We start from the raw sequence: 26846 nt of genomic DNA, 5'->3' as shown, positions 1-26846 counted from the left end.
CCTGGAGAGATCAGAGAACCAAACACAGAAATACTTTTCCATTCATTCCTTCCAAAACATCCTATTGTGTTAAGGTCATTATCCTTTTAAAGGTCTTTGTATAAGTTCTAAACCTAAAATAAATTTTAAAAGCCCCCCAGATCACCTTTATTTTGCTACCCAGAAGATGCACTAGCCTTTTTGTAAATCTGTATTTTAATCACATAATTCAGTACTACATCTTTGACCCAGAATACTTCATTTCTGATGCAGGAAAGAGGAGGATTAAATTTACAATCAGTGTTAAAAATTTGTCTCCTTGTATATGTCATACCATTCACATCCAAATGCTATGCAGCTATAAAAAAAAAAAAAAAAGCAATGTTCCTTCCGTGGAGTTAAACTCATAATTAATGTCTTAAGCACATCAATGTTTCTGCTGGTCATAAAGAATTCAATAAAGTCTTTCATTTTATTTAAATATAAAAAATCCTTGTAGGCACTTTTTCAAACATTGATGCTTTTCTAAAGTGATATAAAAAAGAATATAAGACCACAACACAGAAGCATGGTGCTTCCTATAAACATGGGCATTATGGCTGTAAGGAGAGATCACTTCAAATTAAGGGCCATCACTGCAGGATCTGCAGGTGTTGTTTCAGAGAGTAAGAGACCATAACCCAAAGAACAATCAGGAATCCCACTGGCCCATGGCATAATTTAAGACTGCAAAGTTTCTTCCAAGTTACTACATTTAACTGAAAGGGCTCAGGGTTAACATTCATGTTCAGCTATTTACCTTAGGTTCCCTTCCCAGAGAATGAATTAAAAAAAAGGCATCTTGAAGTGTCCTCATGTAAACGTTTAAAATATGCCAAGAGTCACATCAGAAGAATCTACTTTCTCCCCATTCCCTTCATTTAAGGGACCCCTCGGTACATTTAAAAGCAGATTTAATGTCTCTTTCACAGTTCTGTTAGATTCAGCCTTTGAATGCCACATACATTACAACACAGTTTACAAGTTCTGGTAGCCCTTCCTTCAGTGGTCTGGGGTGGTTTTCATTTCCACCGAAATTCAAAAGGATTTGATTTTTTGTAGGGTTCCCACAGGCACAAAGCACACAGGCACAACAGTTCCTTTCGCTAGTTTATTGATTTCCTTGTGAGCAACTGATCCTGTTAAGGATGCCACTGTTAGTAGAACAGCAATAAGAATGAGGATATCCCCAGCTAATTTCAATCTCACAAATGTGTGAATTTCTAATGAATATCACATCAGTACACTAACTTCATGATAAAGGTGTTTTTTACCCAGGTTACTGCCTATTAAAGAACATGGTCTTTATGAAAAGCCAGCATTTGGATACCTGCTGACAGCAGAGGTATAACACATCTAAAATTCAATGGAAGCTGCTGTTGGAGGTGGAGGGTTAGAAAGTAAGGTAGCAGACAGGAATCTGAACATGCAGTTTGTAAAGACAGGGGTCAACAGTGGCAAGGCTTGGAAATACTACTCAGGTTTGGGCAGCCCATGCAGTGCAACAGCGAGGAGGAAGCACTGCCCTGTATGAACCACACTGCAGAGCCATGGAAGGTCAGGAAGCATGGTCACATACACCTAAAGGCTTAGGTCACTGGAAACACAGCTTATCTGGCAGGATGGAAGCCTGCATTGTTCTTTCAGCTCTGCTATAAACTAGTATGTCCTCTAGCTATACCCTAAATGTAAATTATGACCCACCATTTGTGAAACACCTCTGAATTATACACACAAAACATGTCCAATAATACCTACATATATCATATAAGGACATTAGAGGTGAGGACGTTTCATCCTGTCACTGTACCAATACCACTATGCCAAAACCGACTTGGAAAATGACCCATTGTTTCAGTTTGAGTCATCTGAAAAGAATGTCATAGAAAAATGGATTTTACTTATAATTGATAAGGTAAGATGATACATTTCAGGGTAGGTAAGACAAAGGAAAATGTCTTTTAATAATCAAAAAATGATTAAGTTGAAAAAAAATCTAAGAAGATGAAAATAGTATTCTCATCTACATTTAAGTTATCTGACATTTCAGAATCAAATGCAAGCTATGTTCTAAGCTCCCTCTTCAAAATGAACAGAGATAAAAGCAGCTCCAGAGAATAAGTCAGCCCAGCCAGCCTGAACCTGAATACAGGGTCATTCATACTCAAAAGCCTCTCAAAGTAAGCCAAGGTACCAAATTTTATGCAGCTACATATGCAACCTCTATTGCTAATGTTAGGAAAACATGCATCACATCCTAAATACTTTAACAACACACATATGCTGGTCTGCATATACATCAACTTTGTGCTCAACTTAAGTTAAACATACTTAAATGGTCCAAAGTCTCTTCACTTCTAAACCATAGGATGGGATACATATTTTCCTAATAGTAGCAATTTAGAGGTTAAATAGTTGAAGAGAAACAAGGAACAAAAAATGGGGAGGGAGAAGAAAAGGGGATGTCAGTATTTTCTGAAAAAAAAAAAAAAAAAAAAAAAAAAAAAAAAAAAAAAACATTAGAAATTAAAATCTTACTAAATCTCAACCATTATGAGAAAAAAAAAAAAAAAAAAAAAAAAAAAAGTAGCTAAGCAGCTGAGGGAGCATGGCTAAATTCCACTGATTAGGAATGACACACTGATGTTTGAGATTTGCTTCCTTTGGGCCACCTGCCAGGATAACTGACTGAGAACAATTTAAATCACAAATGAGTTTGGTAATTACTTGGATTGGCTACTGTAATGTGAAGGAAACATAAAGTTAACTGACAGAACAATTAGAGTGGAAGAGGGAATATGTTTGATTTAGAAATGAAAGACAAAATCTCTATGTCGCTCCAGTTGCTTTTGTGTTTTGCTGAACAGATGAATATTAAACTAAAGAAACAAAATTAAAAGTTTTTCCTTTCATGTGCCAATTAGGTTTTCTAAGGAAAAGCAATGGCAGACTAAAACTGTATTTTTGAAAGTGAGATAAGAATCTCCCAACATGAGTTTGCCTATTTTTTATTAAGTCTAGCTATCCGTTTTTCAGTGATTTAATATCTTCCCTGTGAAATTGTAAATGCTTACAGATTTGCAAAAAATTTTTACCTGCTGTTTATTAACAATACACTTCAATTACATTCCTACAGTTGTTTAATAATGAAAATAACACTGAAATAACGTGTTTTGTGCCAGAGGATGCTACAGCATTTTGTAAACAGTACAGAAAACTTGATTTCTCCCACAAACAGGGTCACTGATTATAGTTTAATGGTGCTTCATTGTGTAACCCCTCAAAAAACTACACACTGATTGAAATAAAGATTTTCTCTCAATAAGTTGTCTTTTGCAAGTAGTTAAATCAGAATAGTCAAGTAAAATTTTAATATAGCACAAACGTAGGCGTATTTTTCCCTAGTACAGATACCAGACTGTGGTTTACTTTAGCAGTCAGCCTTGTTATTCCGCCATAGACCTTCATGTCAGGTCCTTTCCTCTAGAGCTCTGGCCCTCAACTACCAGCCACCTGCCTTTCCCCAGTAGTGAAGTACACAGGTAAGTAGCATGAGAAAATAAAGTGGATCTCTAATGTAGTTGCTATCGTGTAGATATCGTGTAGGGATATACAGATAGGGACTGAAGCTCTTCCTGCAAAATGTTTTCCAGTTCTGAGGAAGAAGCCCAGCCCCTCTTGACTTCGGCCAGAGTCTTCTACTAGGAGTAGTGAAAGTGTACAAAGGGTAAAGGAGAAAGAAAGGAACTGAAGTGAATGCTAAAAAGTCTGAAATATGAAGAAAAAAGACAAGAAAAACACCTAAACGGCAGCCATAAAATCCTCAGGTTTCGAAAGTGTTTGGCAATAAAATTGATCAGAAATCAGTAAATGTTAAAGTTTGTGAGAAAATTTCAAAACCTGAAAGAAATAGAAACATATTCACAAGAAAATCTCTTTAGAGCAATTATAAAGACTTTTCAAAGCTTATTTCCAAAATTTATAGTTTTCTAAGTTTGAAAATAATGGGGTGTGGAATTATTTAACTGGCAGATTTTATTTTTTTCCTGGAAATACAAGGCCAGAGCAGAGGCTCAAATAGACTTAGTACTTACTGCAGAAGGAAGAGAAAATACACTTTATTCTGCACTGAAAATAAATGCAAACACAACTCGGACCAGAGCTCACTGAGGTTCAAAAATCCAATCTTGTGTTTTTACTGAGCAGAAAATCCTCGTCGTTCCAATTTTCTGCATAGAAGTAATGTTTTGCCTGTTTCCAAAGAAAAACAGCTTGCCCTTCCAGCCATACACTGCTTGTAGTCTTCAGCAGGAGGAGGCTAAACATAGTTAATATTCAGGACTCTTTATAACTTTCAGGGAACTAGAGATGAGAAGTAGATTACTGCTTAGGGCTTTGCACATAACTTTACTATCAATAATGCATTTTCATTCTCCATTTTGCATTGGCTACAAGTTTTTCTTTCCATGCTTTTGTTCTATGTTCATTTTTCCTAAATAAGTGCATTTTGTAATGACAGGTACAAATGTAATGGTCTCTGGAGTGATAAACAGAAAAATCACTGTATTTAATCGGGGTTACTAATAATTAACCTTGTGTGTCAGCTCCTGTTTGTATGGACTGCTGATTTTGTAAATTCATGCTCAGATTGAGAGGATTAAAAGCATAGTTTAGCAGATTACCTTGCATTATTGGAGTGGACACTTACTTTGGTCTGATTCAGTTATAATTCTTACTCCTGTTACAGGTATACAAAATATCAACAGAAGAACAGAGCTAAAAAACCTTATTATACATCCAACACTTCTAAACACAAACAACAAAATTAATTTTTTTTCAGGTTGGGGGTATGGGAAGCTGAAAGTGCTGTATTCTGCCCTAGTGAACATGTGCCCCTATAACTTCCTTTTTGTATCACTTATAGGCAGCTGTGGGCACAGCGCTCATGCAAAGATTTAATCTACAGCACACATGATCTCATGAATTAATGCATCTAGCACACAATAATGCAGACCACAGAAGAAAACAGCAGAAAAGTAAGGCTGATATTTGGCTGGTGACTGCTGCATGTTTAGACACAAAAGAGTTAATTTAGAGAACACATCCCTGAGCCGTGAAATACCCTTACAGATATATCCCTATCAATAAATCCCTAAGCCCTATATGAGGATATCCCTACAAATGCATGGGTAAATCACTTATGTACAATAGCAGAAGCTCAGCAGATTCCAGGAAAGTATCCCTACGGTACCAGTGGCAAGAGAGAAGCTTGCAAAAGCAATTTCTTATAGATCCTTGAGCCTCGTGAGCTTTGTCAATGCAGTCAGATTGAATTTTGGTATATGAAAGTTTTCTTCGAATCACTGATCCTTTTATCCCCCACAGAAGGATTAAGAGCAAAGGGAAGTTAGATAGACCTCATGTAACTTTATCCCATGCCAGTAAAACATCAGTGTTTCTAAGTTGAGATAAATGCTGTAATTCACATCAGTAAAGCTGCATTCACGATGCAAAACAGAAAGGGCCAAGGCAGAGGCCCCAGCAGCACACCATCATCCATGACAAATGGTCAGCACAGTTATAGCTCAGGTCACCTGGCACTGTCCTAGACAATGCCCAGGAACAGTTTTGGGAACACAGGAAAGGGACCATTTCCAACATGCAACTTGAGAGTGTGCAGCCTGCTCTTGGACACCAGGGGTTGGGTGTTAAGAGATTATAGCAGTATGAAGACAAACCATACCAGGCCACTTGACCAAGGGGGCCAAAGAAAAGTCTCTAGTCATTTTCTTTACTAGGCAGGACAGGCCTATGGACCTTTCCTCCATACCCTGCCTTCACATTACTTGCACTAGAAATAGATGCTGTCAAAAAAAAACCCAACACTTCTGTTTGGGCTTTTACTCAGCCTATTTAAAAACAAAGACCAGAAGAATGTAGACAAAGGTTTAGAATTTATTCTATCACCAAAGCCAAAAACAGTCACAGGACTTGTGTTTCTGGATTTCTCTGCACGATGATGCACATCCACCTGGTACAGGTAGAGTTAAAGACTTAGTATTAACCTTAAGAATTAGCATTTGCACTGAATAATATTTGTACCTGACAGTTAGCTGCAGCAACAGTAACTTGAGACACTGCAGTGGTAAATAGTCATTTAGAAATGTATTCAATACTTACTGGTGGTCCCCGGGGTCCTGTTGGACCTGCTTCTCCCTCTGGCCCCTGTTCACCCTGTTTTCGGAATAGGAATGATGCAACAAATTCGAAAAGTGATTCCTCACACAATGCAAAACGTTTCATTTTTCTATGTTTTGAATAAGATTAATGATCTTACCGGTTTACCAGAATTTCCCATCAAACCTGGTACCCCAGGGGGACCTCTATTACCCTGTTGGACAAACGATGAAAAATATCAGCCAGGCCAATGGTTTACTGTTCCATTATAAAATGAGAAATAAGAAAATCAGTAAGGTCTAAAAATCAGTCTTCACTCATTTTTAACTTTCACCTTTATTTTGGTTTTAGTTCAACTTTTACCTAGTTCCTTCCATGTAATTTTTCAAAAGTCAGATTTCAGTTGTTTTGTCGTGTATGTAACTGACAAAGACCAAATAGACTTGGTTACTGCTCTCAACTCACAAATGGGTAATATCAACCCATGTAATTTCAGTTGAAATTCGGGTCTTAGTCTTGGTCAGTCTTAAGTAATTGAAAAAGAAAACTATTTATTTTTGGCATGACACATTCCACAGTCTCAGTCATATGATTTTTTAAAGCAAAATTGGAAATGGTGCTGCAATTTGTTGATACATAGAGAAAACAATCTCCCTGATTCTATAAACTTATTGCAACTGTGAATATTTTTAAGAGATTCCTCATTTCAAACTGTTTTGAGGTACCCGTGTCACATGCATTCTGTAGCAATCACTTCCATAGATTCAAAAGGAAATGGTCTTTTTAGGTACTGTTTAGCACCTAGAATCACCACAGACAGATCGTACAGTAGAAGAATCACTAAAAAGCACACAACTACAGTTGATGAAAGAATATATTTGGTGCTTTCAGCCAAAGACTTGTCACTTATAACAATGGAAATTTAATACAATTTCACTGAATACTTTAGAACTTGATAAGCACAAATACAGTTTTATAAGAAAGCAAATACTCAAGATGATTTACCTTTGGACCAGGAATGCCTTTCACACCTGGAGAACCTGGCAAACCCTAAAGGAAATAGCATGTTCAGTGTTTATTTGATGTTAAGAGGATTGGAAACAGCGTTAAATTATCTCTTTCTCACAGTAAAGTACTTCAGGTCCTTCTACTTTGTATTGAAGCACTTTTATCCAATAGGCCAACCTTGAATTCTTCTTATAAAGTAATAGAGAGTATTATTTCTCCTTTATAATTGGCAGAAATAGAAGGAGTCATGCCTTTTTCAGGCTTAGACTAGAAATAGATCCTTGCCTCAGTGTCCCAATACTGGAGGCAGAGTTTAACAGATAAAGTTTGTATACATTTCATCCTCTCCTCACTTGTATGCAACAGCCTACAGCAAGTATGCTTTTACCAAATTTTCTTCCAAGCCTAAGAGCTCCCTTCATATTACAAATCTACTTCCAATTCTGTTTTAATACAGCAATTACTCCTATAGCTTAGTGTTTCAAAGAAGTTTCTACCTAGCTTTTGACAACTGGCATAGCTTTCAAACATGATGAGTTACCATAAGAAGAGTACCTTCAAAAATGGTTGAAAACCCACTATTGATTCCCTATAACCACACTACATGGATGTACAATGGAAAACAGTTTTTCAGGAGAAGAAAAACAAACAAAACAACAACAACAAAAAAAAGACGTGTGATGTATTCTAGAAGTTCTGGGCCAGCAGAATATCAAAAGGAGATGTTTGTTCTTCTAGGCCTTGCTAGACCAGCAGGTTGGCTCTTCCAGGTCACCCTGGGAACCTGTGTTCCCCTGTCACTAACAACCAGTTCTAACTGTGGGGTAACACCACAATATCCACAGGGTTTCAGGTATGAGAAACCATGAGAGAATTGCACACTGGCCACAGACTGAATTCCTCACTGGAGTAACACAAGAAGATTCAAACTTTTGTGCAAAGCAATTTTGCATACATACAACAGAATTTCCCCTTGCACTAGATTTTCTATTCCTTGGCATTTTGGTTAGTTTTTCACTTTTCACTCCAGCATTAGTGCCAAACTAGCCTGTATCTGGCCCTTCTATGGTTTGAACTGAACCTAGCTTTCAAAGGAAGAACACCAGATACTTACTGGCAGTCCTTGAGGCCCTGCATCACCGGGAGCACCGGGTTTTCCTGGTTCACCCTGAAAAACATCTTAATTTGTAATTTATGCAAGTCAAACATAAAGGAAAACTTTAATTCTGGAACACAGAGATGAAGTAGTTTTGCAACTGGAGGATGGGAAAGTTCATTTAATTACCCTAGTAATGTGCATAAAGCCATGGGCAGCAGCACAATGAAAAGCCCCAAATGAGTGAATAAATCTAGGGCATTACCAAAGCTACATAAATTAAAAGCATGCCAGCTGTGCCTTACCTTTGCTCCAGGCATTCCAGGGATACCTTCCCGGCCATCAACTCCTGGTAAGCCCTTGAAAGAAAAAAATAATAATAAATGTTGGAGATATTTCTCGAAGCACTCTGCTATATAAACCAGCATAATGCCAAAGCAAATGAACAAATAACGCATACATACAGACTCTCCTTTAGGCCCAGGGAGACCATTTATTCCTCTTGTTCCTTGAGGACCCTAACAATCATAAAATTAAGAAATGAAAATAAACACATTGAAATAACAGATGCAAAAAACATCAATCCATGCGTCAGATATGGATTAGTGTGTTTACTTACAGCATGTAAATATACAGTGTAATTGGTACTGTCAATGTTTGCAAGCAAACATGATTTGAAATTTGTGCTTACCCTTTCGCCCTTTGGACCTGCTTCTCCCAGTGGACCTCTCTGTCCTTGATCCCCCTACAAAACAAAAAAACAACAACAAAAAAATATATACAAGATTCTTTCAGCAGTAAGACCGGAGTAACCTTACTCGTATTTCTAAGATAAGACCTTTAGTAAATCAACAACAGTACAATTCATTCTAGTGCTTAGAATTTTTATGGCCTCTTTGGTCCCGTATCTATCCAAATTCAGGGTTTATCTGGGCTTTGGAAGCTGCACAAAGATCCCTCATCCCTTCAGTAGGCTTTACCTACAGCATCTTTTATGTGTGAACGACTGTTTCTGAGACTGAATTTGCTTTGTGCCCTTGCTATTACACTCAAGTTTTCATTCAGGCACAGGTTAAAAAAAAATGAGCCCACACTTGCCTTCTGCATCTACTGCCACGTAGTCTGCCTGCCATAGCACAGTGTATATAACGGCCACCAGTAGCATCAGCACCTTTGGGGTCAAAGGCACTTGACTGACAAGTTGGCTGCAGGATCCTTCTCAGGAGGGTCCTGAACCTGTCTCACACAAGGGCCATGAAAACTTGCAGACAATCAGTGTTACCTGCAGCACTGAGGACTTGCAGTGCCCTGCACATAGAACATGCATAGAGAATTAATAAAAATCTGTGACTATCAGAATCGCAACTGGGGTGAATAGTTTGCTCTGAGCTCTTCAAAATAACATGAGTACATTTCTTTATGAGTACATTTCATGAGTACATGTACATACATACATGAAATGTACATGAGTACATTTCAATGAGTACATTTCTTTTGCTCTTTTCATATTACAAAACAAACTTCATCTAAGGAGTTGACTGTAATGTATTTTCCTGTAGTGTATTTATTAATAAAAATACTTAATTCACACTGACGTTGGATGTAAACTTAGAGTTTAGTTTGGGATTTTAGAGTCTAGTCCCTGATTCCCACAGGATCGAAAACTGAAGGGCAGAAAAGTATACACCTGACCTGCACTACGTTCTTCCCTAGAACTGCCAAAAGCACTGCTGGTTCCTCTCACACACTAGAGCATATATTCATATGGTTACCTATGGAAAGGACAAACCAGACCTGTTTTGATGGAATGTTTGCTGAGGAGGAAAAACTTCAGAGTTATGGGAATGCTAATTTTCTGTTGCATTACAAAAAGGATCCACATTAACTTTCAGTTCATAGGGGCAGTCTGAAGAATCAGCTGCTCAAAACAAATATTGAAGTACAATTGTTGTTGATGTGAAATTGTTGATGTACAGCAACAATTTCACTAATAACAGTAATTACAACAATACCTAATATCTCTCAATTATTCTTCCCAGTAATACAAACTGAAAATGAAAGGTGTTGTGTGCATCAGGAGAAGACTTAGCCTTAACTGAACCAAACAGCATTGTAGCATGTCCCTAGTAACTCCCAGCATGTGATAATTTGGACAGTGTATTAGGAGACAGAACAGGAAGCTTAGTATCTTTTAGTCTACCTGTACATTCACACTCAGTTAAAGCAAAACATCTTAAGCTTATATTATATTAAAAAATGCAGTTTCTTGAAACTCCAGCTGACAAACATATTTTAAAAACACAGCTAAAGCCAAGCCATCCCCTAGAAATCCAGGACTGAATAAGCAAAGATTGTTGCATTCACTTCTTTAACCCATGAATTTATTGGCTATCCCAAACATAAATTCCAGCCAGATTGGAGCGGGGAGAGAAGGGAAGCACACAAATTATCTATACAGGTTTTGTTCTAATGAACGTATTATTTTCTAGAAGAAAAAGAAAAGTAGCTGAAGAATTCCAGGCCACCCTAATGCACAGTAGCACTCAGAATAAAGAGGTTACAATACTGAAAGGCTAAAAAGAGTTCAACTGCACAATAATTCCTTTGGGACAGTAAGTGATTTTGGACATGGTGTCATTGTGATGACATTTATTCACCTGTGAGGAACCAGTTTAATTGGATTAATCAGAAGCTTTTCTGATTTACAGCCACAAAGTTTCAGGTCGAGCGTCTAACTGGGTAGACCCTGGGAAGTGTTTTGCTAACACACATTCTACTTACAGGTGCTCCAGGAAGACCCTGGGGGCCAGGCTCTCCATCAAGGCCACGAGCTCCCTACAAAACAAGCCGATAACATAAAACATTAAAATGAAGCACCGAGACACTAACAAGCTATGTTCCCTCCTAGCTTGCTGGGAGCTGCAGCTTCTCTGCAGCAGAGGGTAGGTTTTTTGTTTGTTTGTTTTGTTTGTTTATTTTTATAGCACTACATTATAACAGAATAGTAAAATAAAATAATTTTTTTAAAAAGGAATTTTAGTAAAGATTCTTTTAATATATCTTTGTTTTGTTTTGTGAAGTTACAAAAACTATGTTATTAACTATGGAAAAATGTCATTCATCTACCGATTTGTTCTCTAAAAAAATGAGAGAGAAAGCAGGTAGACATTTTCACATGACTTCAGAAAATGTCTGTGCTGTCCTTAACAATACTATTTCCATCACCACATACTAGAATACTACCAAAATGTGAATAGAACTTGTAAACTGCACTACAGCTATTTTACATGTATAACATGTTTCAAGCACACAGTAGAATTGCTACTCAATCATTTTTAGTTGAGAGAAAAAAAAAAAAGTTTTCAGAAGGATTTACAGAGAACAAGAAACTCCTTGTAAATAGATACAGTAAGTATTTCAAATAGATAAACCACCACAAAAATTTAAGCAAAGTAAGCCAGTAATAGTTCAGTAAACATGACTGCGAGGTTAGAAACGATCACCAATGAGAAGATTCATAATCAGGACAAATTTGCTATTGTTTCTGAAAATAGCAGGTCTCAGAATAAAGTTTCTGTGACTTCATTTCTGGAGAAGGAGACAATGACATGATTGCTACATAGTTTTCCTTCCAGACATTTTGACCATTCAGAGTTAGCAAGATCATAAGAGCAGAAATGTAATAGTCAGTTTAGAATTAACAGTTTGATGAACAACAGGAAAATGACCCAGCAAAGTCAAAGCCCATATAAACATGAATCCCACTGGCAGCAATTTAAGACACCAAAGATCCAAGAGAGAGAGAGAGAGAATGGAGGGGGAACAAATTCTCAATAAAAAATACTGACAAAAACTGGGACAAGGGAAGGAAAAGCCTTCAGCGAGATGCAAATCACAGGAAGGACTACGTAATAAATGTTAGCTTTAATTAAAATGTTATAGTTTACAGCTGCTATAACTTGCAATCTTTCCAGCTACGTACTTGCACACATGCCAAACCACTATAAATCCAAGGATTAGAGGGAATGGTGAGTATGTGTGAAGAGTATGTGTACTTCATTTATCAGAAAGACCATGGTGTGTTTCTTCTTATGCAAAAGTATAGTAGCAATGGAAAAACAGGTGGCAGGAGAAAGAACATGCAGAAAAAGAAAAAAAAAAAAAAAAAAAGCAAAAAGGAGAAATTTAAGTAAGGTTAAAAATATTCAGGGGTGTACGTTTTTGTATCCAGTCTATTTTATGAAAAGTTAATACTCACTTTGGTACCTTTAGGTCCCATTATACCAGTTATACCTCTGATACCTAGAATGCCCTGAAAATGAAAAATATATTCAAATCATTATTAAATCTTTTAATCAGAACTGTCCTAGTTTTCAAACGGAAGACTCCTTGCAGTCCTACTTGCTTTCTTTATGTTTATTTTACTACTTTCTTAGTACAAAAGGAAAAATCCATCTGTTTCTGTATTTGAATATTTAATTTATATGGTAATTTGACATTTCACTAATTTAAGACTTTTTAAAAGACTAAGTAAACAATCAGGCTGAATGCTACAACCACAAATATGCTTTAACAACTGAAATTACCAAAGAGCTGAAGCACAGTTCTGCGGTCTTTGTAAGAGGAATACATGAAGACCAGGTTTGCAAAAGAGCTGAGTTGTCTGAAGTGAGATATAGGACAGATGCAGAGAAATGCACCAGCAGACTTTACAGAACAACAGCAGTAGACAAAATTGGGCAATATTTTTAAAAATATAAGTGCTCATCTTATATGCCCACCAGAGACTAGACTGCATAGACATTGTAGTGCCCAAGATGCATCATAACTATTACCTCTTCTCTTCAAAATACAGTCAGGTGGGAAAGTTAGTTTCATTTGTGGGAGAGGTGTTATCTTATGTAAGTCTTATCCATCATGTGAAAGTGGTAGATGGTAGGTGCTGCTGTGGAGACCAGATTCCCAATTCTTTCTGTGCATCAGAGCCTTACATTCTTTTATGTAAGAAACATGCAGGAAATTATATGAAGAGAGCTCTGTCAACAGCTTCTCAACCTGCCTCTCTAAGGTGTGGTCTATCCTCTTTTCTATAGGGTATCTATCTGACATCACCTTCTTCATATTAAGAATCTCACATTTTAAGAGGAAACAATGATTTTAAAGCTTGTTTGTAAGGTCATCAACTAACCAGTTGATATTAAGCAGTAAAGTGAAATGGAAAGAAAGTCATTCTCTAAGTGCTTTATATCCCTGTTATTGCAGCGATACAAGAACCTTCAACTGAGTTTGGTCCCCATAGGCCCTTCAGAAAGCAGAATAAGCGTCTTAGGCAAGTGCCTTCTCTGCACCAAGGCCCCAGGGATACTTTTTTCAGCATCAGACATAAGAAGGATTATTTCATCCTTCTCTAGTCCTAATGCAGTTTTTTGTTGTTTTATGTTTATAGAGAATTCAGTTATTTAGGATTTGGATGTCATGAGCATCAAGGTAAGCTCCCACAAAATGTCACATCTAGATATCAGTGGAACTAGAGGAATAATTCCACACCTAGGAAGAAAGTATAAGAATCCATCAGAAAATAAACTATATAAATTAAATGTGTTATGCCTGAGCTCCACATCTTTTGCTCTTACTTAGAATGACCCCCTTACTTCTGTTACATATTGCCTATGCTGAACCCTAGTAATAGGTCCTCATGAGGACACAAGCTGAGAAGGTATGTGTCAGAACAAACAAGCCAGGAGAAGTACAATAAAATAATTCCAAAATCATAGGTATGATTGAAGGCTACTTCCCTGACATGCAAAAAGGCAGAAACCTGAAAACATCTGTTCTTCCATAGCATACACTCCATCCCCAAGTCTTAGCAAAGTCTGAATTTCTCAGTTAAATATTTTAAACAAAAACACTAGTTTTGCAAGGCTGAAATTATGGAAAGACAGGAAAAGCAAAAAACTGATAAAAAAAAAAAAAAAAACTATTTGCACAGTCCAAACATTACAAAACATATGACATGAAATACTTTAAAAATAAGCCATGCAACAATGGTTTTGGTTGGTTGGTTGAGGTTTTTTTTGTTCATTTGTTTGTTTTTTACAGATAAGTCTACTCTCACTTTTAACCAATATGGCAGAATAAAAAGAAACGTGTGTGGAGCTTTTATAATATCTCTTACAATAAGAAGAAATAGGTAATAGGCAACATAATGAAGCCAATGTGCTTGTAGTAAAAATAGTAAACACTATTTAAGAGGAAATACTTTACTGGTGGGCCTTGAGCTCCAACTTCACCAACGGGTCCTTGATCCCCTTCTTCACCCTGAGAAAGCAAAAGGAGTGCATTTGTAGCTTATCAGTACCATGGATATGCCCTCTCATCACAGCCAATACATTTATTAATTACTGCTCTCTGTCAACAAGCCCTGACTGAAGAAAATCCAGATGAAGTCAGACTAGTTACTCAGAACAATGACAGATTCAGATAGTTCAGGTTCACATTCCATTTGACTACTAGCCAAAGAGATAATTTCAAATAATCCCCAGTAGTGAGAAAAGTAATGATATTTTCCTCTTTATCTTTGTTCATTTTCTTCCTCGATGTTAATCTCTTTAGGTTTCCTTGTTCTATTAGATTTATTAGATTAAAGTAAAAAGAAGCGATACTCATAAATGTTAAAGAAGGGATACTCATAAATGTTCAAGGACCAGATATGCCAGTAACTCTGCATCATAATACCACATTGTGTTTCAAAATTTTTTGGAAATTAAAATGGTAAAATGCCTTATCAACTGGTTAACCCCCAAAGTGATTACATGATAACTTCTCTCATACAATAATAGTGCACAGTAGCACAACGCTATGAAATGCCAATTCAATTTGCATAAAAGGATTTTGGAGCATAAGACAACTGTCCAACAACAAGGGAAAAAATATTTCCTAAAAAAAATAGCATTCTTTTCAATATAGTTAGGAATAGAGAGCCATGTTGTTTTGTGTTCCTTGTTTGTTTTCTTTAGTTGTTGTTGGTTGGGTGGGTGGGTAGGTGGTTTTTTAATGTTCTCTTTTTTTTTTTTTTCAACCAGCATTGAATCATGCATGCATGCAGTCCAAAATTTCTCAAATTTTCATACCAGTTTTTCAATATTAAACAAGGTTAATCCAAATGAAACACCTTAAGAGAGTTCATATTTCAGGCCTCAAGCTGAATCAGATTTGGCTTCTTTATTACAGTTAGAATTTTTCTTTGTGTCTGATCCTACACTATGTCCTTTCCCTCTCAAACATATTTTGCCCTGTCATTCTTCCTGTCCCTGTTATGACTAAGTTGTGCCACAGAACAATTTATCTGGTAAATCCACAGAATTTTTCTGCGTTTAAATGTTTGGAAGTTTTCTGATTAATAACTTTGACTTCAAGTTCTATAATAATTAATTTTGAATGATCAAAATAAAAAGCAAGAGCAGTATAGCAGCACTGATTTTTGTGTCATAATAAATACAGATTACAGGTGAATGAAGAATAGAGATGTGTCTTTGGTTACTCTGCAGTATTACAAGATGTAATATCTCTTCATGTATGCTATTAAAATAGGTAATAGTTCTAACAAAACCTAATGCTCTTTTTGAAAGGGCTAAACTACTGTTAGACTGTAAAAAGCAGCAGCAGCTTTTCCTTTCATATATATTTTATTACCTTATAACCTTGTTTTCCTGGTTCACCAGATTCTCCTTTTGAGCCTTTCTGTCCCTAAAATAAAATAAGTGTAGAAACCAAAATAAATAATTAGAGTTGATTCCAAATTAAAATACAGAGTTCTGTAAACCAGACATAGACTCCTCAGAACAATCTTGCTCTTCCCTCCGCAACCCCATTCACCAATGCTTCATCATCCACTCATTTAGTACCATATATTAAGTACCATCTTCAAACAAACCAGTTCCTGAATCTAACAAGACTATATTTCTAGACAGATTAGCATTTCTTTTTAGGTTACCACATAACAATCTGCTCAGGACAACAATATTCCCAGAAACCAGTGAAGAATACAAAAAAATAAAATTAAATTAAAAAATCTTAGATAAAATAAAAGATAAAATAAGAGTGTTCCTTTCAATTTAGCATGTTACAAGTTACATGATGAGAAAAAAAAAAAAAAAAGGAAAACAGACTAAGGATTTGGTGGAATATTTGGACTCTCTGGAGTCATTAGATTTCAAATGCTCTGAAAAGTGAACGAAGTATTCCTTCAGATACTCTAATCCTTTCAGGAAATATAAATTTTACTCTGCAGATTACAGCAGCTGTAAGAGATTTCAACAAGAGGTTGTTTTGGCAGTAAAGGGTAGAAAAAACTCTAAGCAATGGTTTTTGAAACTAGCAAATTACCCTTCTTTTAAGATGGCTAGTACCCTCCCTAGTGCTTTGAGAAGGTATCTCTGTAAGGAATGTTCAAACAGATTCTCTTACCTTCATTCCCATTAAGCCAGCATGTCCTGGGCGGCCAGGTGGACAAGCGTTGGGACACTGGAAAAGCACCCACATAATTAGTACCACATAGCTTGGATAAGGTTGCCTTAAGGTGATTAAAAATAATAATAATAAAAAAAAAAAAAAGCGGAAAAAAAAAAAAAAAGAGTGAACAAATCTTACCAGTGGGTCACCATCTTGCAGTCCAATTGTTCCCTAAATTAAATTAATCAAAATTAGTAAAAAGAAAAATAATCACCCATGACCCACCAGTCAATAGAGTCATTAGGCAAAACAGAAAATACTGCAATCTTAAGCTGGAATGAGAAGCACGATCAACCAAAAGATCTATGATATGAGGAGCACCTTGATTGTAGGATTTTATTGTAGGGTTCTAGGTACCTACAAAATCCTGTCCTCTAAGTTGCATCAACTTTTCTGGGGGGAAAAAATAATATATATATTATGTGTATATATATATATATATACATATACACATATATATACATATATATATGTGTATATATATATAAATATATGTTTTATTATTTTTTTCTTAAGCTACTTAAAAGATACTTTCTATTAAATATAAAGCAAATACGTTTATATAACAGAAGTTATATAGAAATTCAGATTGTCCAACTTTTTTTTTAATTCTCCAGACTTGCTGCTTAATTTACTAATATATCTGTAATTAACCTGATGTTGTAATTTGTAACAGAGGTTTATTATATCCATAGAAGCGTATTCATAACATTTTGATATAACAAAAAAATAATTTTTAGTTTCAGTATTTAGGGAATTATTCTAAGGTATTCCAAGGCTAAGTTCCAAAAAATTTAGATTTCAAACGTAACCCAAAAAAATTTCTGTGGTCAGGTCTTTTCTTTTTCCAGCTTAATATTGTTTAAGACCAAAAAAAAACAACCTTACAGTGAAAATAATCTTCCTACTACACACATAGCAGAAAAGTGAATGTCTGTCAGTTATATTGCAATAAACCGGAGATCTCTGTACAACCAGATGGACTCAGTGGGGGGAAAGCCTTTCCTCATATTAAATCTAACAACTGATGGAAGGGAACAGGAGTGCTTATGAGGCACAACAGGGAGAAATATGACTTCACAGCAGCTGCTTGATTCTCTGAAGCCCAGTGGGATGGAACATTATTTCAGACAGAAGCGGGGTGCTTAAGTAATATATTGCTCTCCTTTTATACAGAAAGACTTTAAAAAATAAAAATTAAAAAAAATTGAGGGTATAGTAGGGTCCATAACATCTTTAACTAGAAGATGGTGGCACTTCAGAAACCTAGCGGACAAAGTTGTCAAGGAATAGAAGGGATACACCATTACTGAGGGCTCCTTTTTACCTGTTTCCTAAATACTCTTCTCCACTTAATCATTCACATTTTTTACAATGTCTCTTGCAACTCTTTGGTAACTTTTATGAACAAAAGAAACATGACTTGGATAAAGCCTATGGATATGGGGTCTGTCCAACAGAGGAAGAGTACAGCTTTTTAAGAGACATTAAGAGACAATGTGACTCAAACACATTTCCCAGTGGTTCTATTTCACAGCACACAGCCTACAATGTGCCTGCCAGATGCTCAGGTTTTCTCTCTCCGGGCAAGTAAATAGCCATAACACAAAGGCATAACAAACATCCTTCCTCTCAAGAGGCTTGGAGAGGACAACCACTCCTCTGGGGAGGTAAAGCACCAGTGTATCCTTCTCATATCCCTTGCAAGTAGCAGGCAAGGACAAAATAAGTAGCACCTGGGAGCATGTATTTCTCAAGCTCTTGAGACAAACATAATTCTTTTCTCCTCCTTGCAGAGAATAGTCTACCTCTACTAAGCTGAGACAGACCATCCTGAGGTCGGTATTCAGATGTAGAACTTAAGGAGAAGTTTTGTTCAAGCAGCAGCAATAGAATATAATTCAGACATTAGCACATATTAAAGACAATCACTTACTCGAGGGCCTGGTGGACCTGGTGGTCCTGGTGGCCCCCTCTTTCCTGGATCTCCCTAAAAAAAAAAAAAGTAAAATAGTTATGTTGATTCATAGTAATAATGACAGGAAGTAGTTACATATTCATACCAAATAACAGTGAGAGATGAAGTAGCTACAGAAGGACAGACCATGTAGCCAACTGAAACCTGACCCCATAACTAAGCATATGGTTATGGGTTCCCATAGCAGAATGAGAAATGGGAAATTTGGTCATTTTTTTCTACTAGCATTGGACCCATGTTGTACAATGGAAGAAAAAAAAAAAAAAAAAAAAAAAAGAAAAAAAATAACACCAACTTTCAACTGTTTTAGAAATCTGAAATATCTGACCACAGGATCATCTGTTTATACCTCTCTCTCATAACTGCCGGTTAAGATCTGACTTAAAAAATCCTAGTAGCTGACAAAAGCGCCTAAAGCAAAAAGAAAAAAAAAATAAATCAGAGCCCAAGATGAATTTACAACTTTAGAATCTTCTCCTGTTTGAGGAATGTTGATGTCTAGCACTTTCAGAAGTAAAGACAAAACACAGAAGCTCTGCTAATTATTTTTTCTGAATGTCCTAATTAAGAAAAAAAATAATCTAATCTTCTGACTGAGACCACCTTATAACTTAATACTGTCATTTCTGTATTGTTTAATATGTTATTAAATCAAAAATGAAACAGAATATTAATGTCAAAATATGACACTGTACTGAAGCTAAGTGTACAGTTCAGCATTAAGATCAGCAGATGTAGTCACACTAAATAATGAGACTAAATAGGAATACTGAAGCTCTGTGTTCACTGCCATGCAAATGGAAAACAGAACTAGTACGTGATGGATTACTGTAACGTACATGTGAGAACACAGGAGTAAAGCTAAAGTTCTACATGTAATAATAACTTTTATGTCCAAGATTTCTGGCAGGTTAGCTTTTTGATTTTAGCTTTCTTTCAATAGGAGGAACATTATATGAATCATTTAATTCAGCTCTACTGGCTGGCCCTAACTTTGTGCTATTAATCACTCTTTATTTCTGATGAGCTTGACCAAACACGATCTTTCCTCTACCAGTGAACACTGCAGAGACACAAAAAAAATATGTTTTCAAGTGCTGTTATAACCCAAGTCATGTTTAAATGGCACAGTAATTACCCACACTTTCTTTAAGTACATTCTAGCAATTGAACAAACCTACAACTTTTAGCAAACAAGGCAGTACTTACAGGTGGGCCAGAACGGCCTACTTCACCGGGAAGTCCTGCTGCACCAACTGGCCCCTGTAACAACCAAGTTCAAGAGTAATTTTAGATCATACAATACCTATATAACAAGTATGCAAGGGGAGAGGATATAGCATTTTCTCAAAAAACAAATTATGCCTTTAGACACCAGTATTATTGTCTTATCTACCACAGACCTAAGCAACCTCAACAGCTGAAGAAAGCATACATAATAGACATAGAACATCAGGATTAAAAGTTTCTTTTTTTCACTGAATTACTTTTAATTACAGATTTTAAAAGATTTATTAAACAGTGTGTTTATGAATTGTAAAGATGATACTTACAGGTGGCCCAAGAAGCCCCTTGCCCTGTGAAATATGAAAAAAGTCAGAAATGTGGAAAGGGTTTCACACCTAGTTGAACTGTTTACCAAGAATAAAGTATTTGGGATAAAAACACACAAAAGCTCTGATGTTTGATTCTGTATTAGAAAACTTGTTTAACCAACATTAGACATCAACTTATTATTAGGTAATCAATATCATAAGAAAAATTAAATTACTGATTAAGCTGCCTTGAAGTAGCATTTCTTTGCCCTTATTTATAAGCCTAAACTTAAACAAAGGAATGAAGAGATTAAAACATTTGGGTTTAGCTAATCATCAGTCACCAAGATAAACACATTTACAGATGCATTCTGGGGAAGAAAGTGTGATAGAAGCAGAAAGGCAAACAATATATATAAAACTTCAGGTACTTTGCATTTTTTGTTTCAGTTATTCTCAAGTCCTAACTTGGACAATTAATTCCATTGGATAAGCTTGAAAAACTGTGATAATCATTTATAACTAATGAATGTTGCAGCCAAGGCTTCTGATTTTCTGTTTGCACCTAGCATTTTAGCAATGTAAGCAGTTTATTTTTGTCAGAAACGAGGGCTTTGGATAACCGTCCAAAGACAGACTACTCTACTTGCAAAAGGCCACTGACTGAATTCAAAGCAAAGCATAATTACAGCTAAACACTCAATTAATCATGTAGCCAGTATGCGGCCTCAGAAGTGTGCTCACTATGTTTCTAGTAAATGAGGTCTCAGATCAAGCCAAAGACCTGTGAAGGTTAAACAGCCTCACCACTTTGCATTTGTGGTGATAGCTTCTCAAAATGTGTCTGAGAATTGGAATCACTATACTTCAGAACTTCCACTCCTCCACTCCTACCTCCTCGTCTTTTATGTGTGGGTGTGGGAGGGTCATTAGCACAAATTAAGTTTAAATATTAAATTTAAATCTCATTAAAGGCAACCTGACTGGCATTAGCCATTTTGAAAAAGAGTTCACTGGCTACTCTATTCTTCAGCAGCTTAAAGCCATTCATCAAAATGAAAGCCCATATAAAAGGAATTTCCCTAAGATTTATTTTGAGCATTAATCTTTCCATATGGATTCAGCATTTACAAGCTAACAACCAAGGAGCCAGAAAATCAAACACTAGGCTCCTTCCTTAAATTTGAGGTCTACAAATTAACCTTAACCTTAATCATTACAAGGGCAATAACAGGTTCCAGTACTATTATGAGGTGACCAAGTATATCCACCTTTTCTTTACCTTTAAATAACTACCAGTTTTTGACTCAGCATCACAAATATTCCTGCAAATTCACTTTTAAACACAATGCCCAGTTGCTTATTTAACAGAAGCAGAACATCTCCAAAGGCAATCCCTACTGATGGTCACTGAAGCGTGTCACCAGTCTCAGGTCAAAGGTTGCTACACTTCCAACAGTCCAAAATCTCCTCAGACTTCTTGTTTTTACAGCATTAAAACATGGTCACCTGAATCAAGTCAGTGCTATTCTGAGTGGAATCAGCATTCACTTTGACAAGCTGGTCCAGTTTGCTGCTTTCCTATAGTAACATCTCTGCTTCTAAGTTGAAGAACTTAGCTTGACCCTCTGTGCATATTTCATATACCCAATTTTTCTGAAGGCTCTTAAGTTATTCCATCTCACATTGGTCTGTTTATGATAAGATAAAATAATGCATATTTTCCCCAAGTAATTTTTAATCAAGTCAAGTAGATTTTTACTACAGTATTTAACCTCTAATTCATTAATTCACTTTATAATTCCCCACTTTTTCTCTTATCTAGTAGTCATTTTTATGTATACTTTTTTCCATATCATCTGAGTAACAAATGTGAGAGAGTTAACCTGTCTCTTCTTTCCAGCTACTTATTTTAAAAAATATTGCAAATGACACAGAAATAGTTTCCTCAACCATTTGACAGGAAAAAAAAAAAAAAAAAAAGAAAAAAAAACCCTCAAGCCATTCAGTCTACCCAGAACCTACCTCAGTTTTGCTACTTTCTGTGACTAAACTTAGCTTATCTGTTGAGTCTACAGATAGCCTAGCCATTATAAAGGTATTACCTATTTAAACCTGGCTCCATATTTTCAGGCAAGAAATAGTATTCATGAAAATCAAATGCAAATGTCCATATAGGATGATTCATCTTAAGTCTGAACACATCTATAAGGTAACCTCTTCAGGAACAACATTGCAATTTCCTCTATGGACAAATATCAAAATGATTTTGTAATATAAATCTAACAAAAGTTAATGGGGTAGGGTCAAAAATAAAGATACAGTCAAAGATAAAGAATTTCATGAAAAGAAGAGCTGTACTGGAATACAATGCCTCTTTTATGTAATTCCAACAATTTCTCTAAAAGGAATCTAGTTCTTAATTAAGTTTTAATTATATATAGACCTATTACAATTCTATACCACTAATGTTCTTCCCGTACTCATTTTCCTTGAGGCTTTCCTGGTTTCCTGTATAACCTAAGTTTCTACATACCAACTAGCATTTGCTTCTCTAAACCTGTAAAATTCCTAGAATTCACAATTCTTTACAGCCCCCAAAAATCAATGTTAAATCCATCTGCATGTCAACCTGCCCAGTATTCTTTGCATGTCCTCTCTCATTTTTCATCTTTTTTGCATACAGAACAGTACAGAAAGTCATATACAGCATTTGCACTTGAGTAAAACTAATTAAACATATGGTGAAGAGCTGAAACAGGAATGACTGTACATAGACTAATTTATCCCAATAAAACGTAGGCTATCTTGTTTCTACAGCACTTTCACAAGTGGATGGAAACCAACAGTATCTATGCTTCCAAAACTTGTGACCACATCACAGACAGGCTTTTCTTTTCTCCAGCATACAAACCAAATGTATCCTCTTTGATAATATCTGCACATTCTGATACAATGGAAAAAAAGGTTCCTCAACATGCTACTTCATTATTCTGTGAGTTCTTTGAAACCTCAGATATAGTTTACGATCAGAATCCCTCATACTGATAGTGAAGGTCTAAAAAGCCTCCTCATATAGTAAATGTATGGCTTACCGGAAGTCCACGAGCACCTGGCAGTCCTGGCTCACCCTTGAAAAAATGGAGTTTTGCAGAGACATTAGCACAAAGTTTTGTACACAACATACAGCTCTCGTCTTTTGGAGGGTATTATTTAGTGGACATGTTCTGCAAGTATTATTCACTTAATGCTACAGTGGTTTCAGTGAGACATGACATAAAGGAGACTCTCAATATTAAAAGGATACACCCTTGGTTTTTTTTTTTCCCCTCAAAAAAAAAATCAAACACACTAGTTACTCTGACTTCTGACGTATATTTCATTTGTCTGATTGCTGGTGAAGTTAAGTTTCACTGTTCTTGTTCCCACTGCATACAATTATGAAATGATTACAATTCAACAAGAGGTGAAGAGCTTCACCACTATTTATGAAGCTCAGTCTTAATGTTACCTATGTAACATCACCATTCCCTTACTGCTGACTGAGGGAATGGAAGTTGCTTTGTAGTATGAGATAAGGAACTAATGGGACCGAGTTCACAGATATTTTAATATTGTAGGAAAGGCTGCAGCATTTCATTAGTCACATAGATACAAACAAAATCCTGATAAAATGCCTGTCCCATAATTTCACATATAATTTTGTTCTTACCTTCTGTCCTTTTGGTCCTGTGGGTCCTTGTGATCCATCAGGGCCTGTGAATCCCTTTGAAAGTATGGATAAAATGTTAATTTAAAGGCTACTTGAGCTTTTCTTAATCACAGCAGGAAACATTCTAAACCATAGCATAATGAAGCTGAGTAACTGCAGCAGACTTCCAATTCAAATGCCTATTTACATGTAGAAATAGAATTAAGATTCAATATTAATTTACATTTAAACACTAACCAAATTCAAAGTACTAGCTTCTGGTGGCCAATATCAGTGCTTGTGATATATGTCTTCCAAAAATTCTTGTTAAATTTCAATTAACTTATCATGCAAACTCAAATGATCATATTTTGTCCTGATGGAAGATTGATGAATTTAGTTTGTTGATTATGTTAAAAACAACAACCGTCCATGCTTTCCATTTCAAATAAATTGTTCGTAATTACAAACTGGAAGAAGCATCAAAGCTCTCAAAAGGGTAAGCAGGTATCTGAAATTACTCAAGGAAGACTGGTTTTGTAGAAGTCTTTTTTCTGCCCTTTCTACGCATATGCACCTCACTAGGAATTAAAATGAATTGTCAGACTCTCTGTAAGAAGTATATATTAGTAAAACCAATTTATAGAGACTCACATATTGAGATTCTGAATAACTTCATTAGACATTTTGGTTGAGTTGTAACTTCAGAGAGGAGGCTTAGGGGAGACCTTATTTCGCTCTACAACCACCTGAAAGGAAGGTGTGGGGAGCTGGTGGTCAGCCTCTTCTCACAGATAACTAATGATAGAACTAGAGGCAATGGCTTTAAATTGCACCAGGGGAGGTTCAGGTTGGAAATGAGGAGACATTTCTTCTCAGTAAGAGCAGTCAGTCATTGGAACAGGTTGCCCAGGAAGGTGGTGGAGTCACCATCCCTGGGGGTGTTCAAGGAAAGGCTGGATGTGGTGCTTAGGGACATGGTTTAGTGGGTGACAGTGGTGGTAGGGGGATGGTTGGACCAGATGATCTTGTAGGTCTTTTCCAACCTTAAGGATTCTGTGAATCGGGAGGCAACGACTTAATGAAAATCAGTCTTGACTACCCTAAAATAAAATATTCTTCTTGCTTTTAATTGATGTGTCCAATTCAAAAGTAAGAAGCTACAATCACTTGGAGTCAGAGGGCTCGCACTGTACACCTGCAGGACAGCTGTATAGACTAGTTAGGACCTTGGCTGATTATGGAAAGAGTTAGACCGGAGAACAGAGACAAACCAGCACCAGTCATAAAGTGATGCAAATGCATTTCCTGAACCATATATATTTCTGTGTATCGTATATGCTATATATACTTCATATATATACTTCTGTTTATCTTTTCCCCTTTTTTCATGATTAACATGCTGAAACAATAATTCATGAGGAAGAAAGCATCAGTACAGTTCAGTATTGGTATCAGAAGTCACCCCAAATAAAGTTTTTCCTCTACTTCTTGTCAGCCATTAATGAAGGACTGACATCTATTTTTCAGCTCTTCTTCCTCAGGCTCACAGCTTCACTGTGGCAGCATCTGCCATGCCCTCACTCTAAAGATCACATTAGTTTACACCATTAGTCACCATTCCCTGTAATTCAGTCCTGAGGGAAACGACACTCCAACTTTCTGATAGCCACATAAGGCAATCAGGCATAACTGAATCACAAACATTCACCTCTTGGGAAAAAGAGGTTACAGAGACTGCCTTGTCTACATAAACCAGAACAGGCTTATATTAACCACTCTGAACAAAAAGTCAACAAAGCTGCCAGGCTGGATTTGAAGTTAGTCTTTGAACCGTACTTGTTTATCTGGCTAAAATTAAAAAGTCATCATGATATTATAACTGCAAATTCATTTGGAGTTCTTGTTTTCTTTTGTTTCCAACATTTTAATCAGCTTATGTGGCCGAGAAATTTCCAGAAATCTTTAAGAAAAGCCTTGCTTTTATGTTTGTCCAATACTTTTCTTTTTGGTGCACATCCAGCGATTCTTTGTTCACCCAAAGGGATGTTTTCTCCGATAATTTTCTTTCTAGAGCTTATATGACCATTACAGGCAATTACTGTACAATATCTTTACTCGGTCTATTAAACCTGACACTGAAATAGTTTGTGAAAGAAAAACAAGAATTTAAGTCAGAACTGCCTCACCAATTAAAAATGGAAGAAAGAATTAATAAATCTAAAACCCAATTAAAAGTTGAATGCACAGCAGGAATACAATGAGCTCCCATGTTTTATCTTCAACTGAAAATAATAGAAAAAAAAAAAAAAGGCTTAACATTTCAGAATATGCTATTTTAGTATTAGTTTCATTCATCCACTAATATGAGGGAACATGGAAGTGCAAATAAATATTAAAAGCTAAGCTGGGTTTTACAAGTTCTGTTTCTCTTGGTTGTGTTACCATGAATCACGGCTAGGAAAAGAAAATCACAACTAATGTGAAAATTTTAAGAGACAATCATTTTTTAAAATCTGCTTATGGGTTTTTGATATGTAAATTGGGTTGTGGCCCTGTATTTCTCTCTCTCTCACAAAAAAAAAAAAAAAAAAATTGAAGTACTGAAAATAATGGGAGCATTGGCAAGCCCATTTCCACTTAGTCTTGAAATTTGAAGTCTAACCAAAGACTGTTTCAGGTTCGTGTCCAATTACCACCTTTTCTAAAAATAATAAATTAAAAACTTAGCTGTGGTGTTGTAATCTTCAACAAATATAAGGTGTTTCAATTTATATCAACTGTAATATTACATAATATACTAATATGCTATTATCTATGCTACACTGTAGT

At 36.1% G+C, this 26846-nt stretch overlaps 1 protein-coding gene across 2 annotated transcripts in view; it reads right to left on the bottom strand.

Annotated features, from left to right (window-relative positions):
- The window catches only part of COL9A1 (collagen type IX alpha 1 chain), a 65623-nt gene that overhangs the window by 17616 nt on the left and 21161 nt on the right, over positions 1-26846 (bottom strand). For both annotated transcript variants that reach the window (XM_084512388.1, XM_084512387.1), the window contains 18 exons: positions 24036-24089; positions 23419-23454; positions 20342-20365; positions 19998-20051; positions 18747-18800; positions 16949-16981; positions 16766-16822; positions 15992-16045; positions 14564-14617; positions 12558-12611; positions 11081-11134; positions 8991-9044; positions 8764-8817; positions 8605-8658; positions 8318-8371; positions 7201-7245; positions 6356-6409; positions 6199-6252 (listed from right to left, as the gene is read on the bottom strand). In XM_084512388.1, coding sequence (XP_084368514.1) covers positions 6199-6252; positions 6356-6409; positions 7201-7245; positions 8318-8371; positions 8605-8658; positions 8764-8817; positions 8991-9044; positions 11081-11134; positions 12558-12611; positions 14564-14617; positions 15992-16045; positions 16766-16822; positions 16949-16981; positions 18747-18800; positions 19998-20051; positions 20342-20365; positions 23419-23454; positions 24036-24089 — 897 coding nt within the window. The remainder of the gene's footprint in view (positions 1-6198; positions 6253-6355; positions 6410-7200; positions 7246-8317; positions 8372-8604; positions 8659-8763; positions 8818-8990; positions 9045-11080; positions 11135-12557; positions 12612-14563; positions 14618-15991; positions 16046-16765; positions 16823-16948; positions 16982-18746; positions 18801-19997; positions 20052-20341; positions 20366-23418; positions 23455-24035; positions 24090-26846) is intronic.

Source organism: Aythya ferina, assembly GCF_964211825.1.
Source record: "Aythya ferina genome assembly, chromosome: 3".
NCBI lineage: Eukaryota > Metazoa > Chordata > Aves > Anseriformes > Anatidae > Aythya > Aythya ferina.
This window is presented reverse-complemented; position numbering and strand designations above follow the sequence as displayed.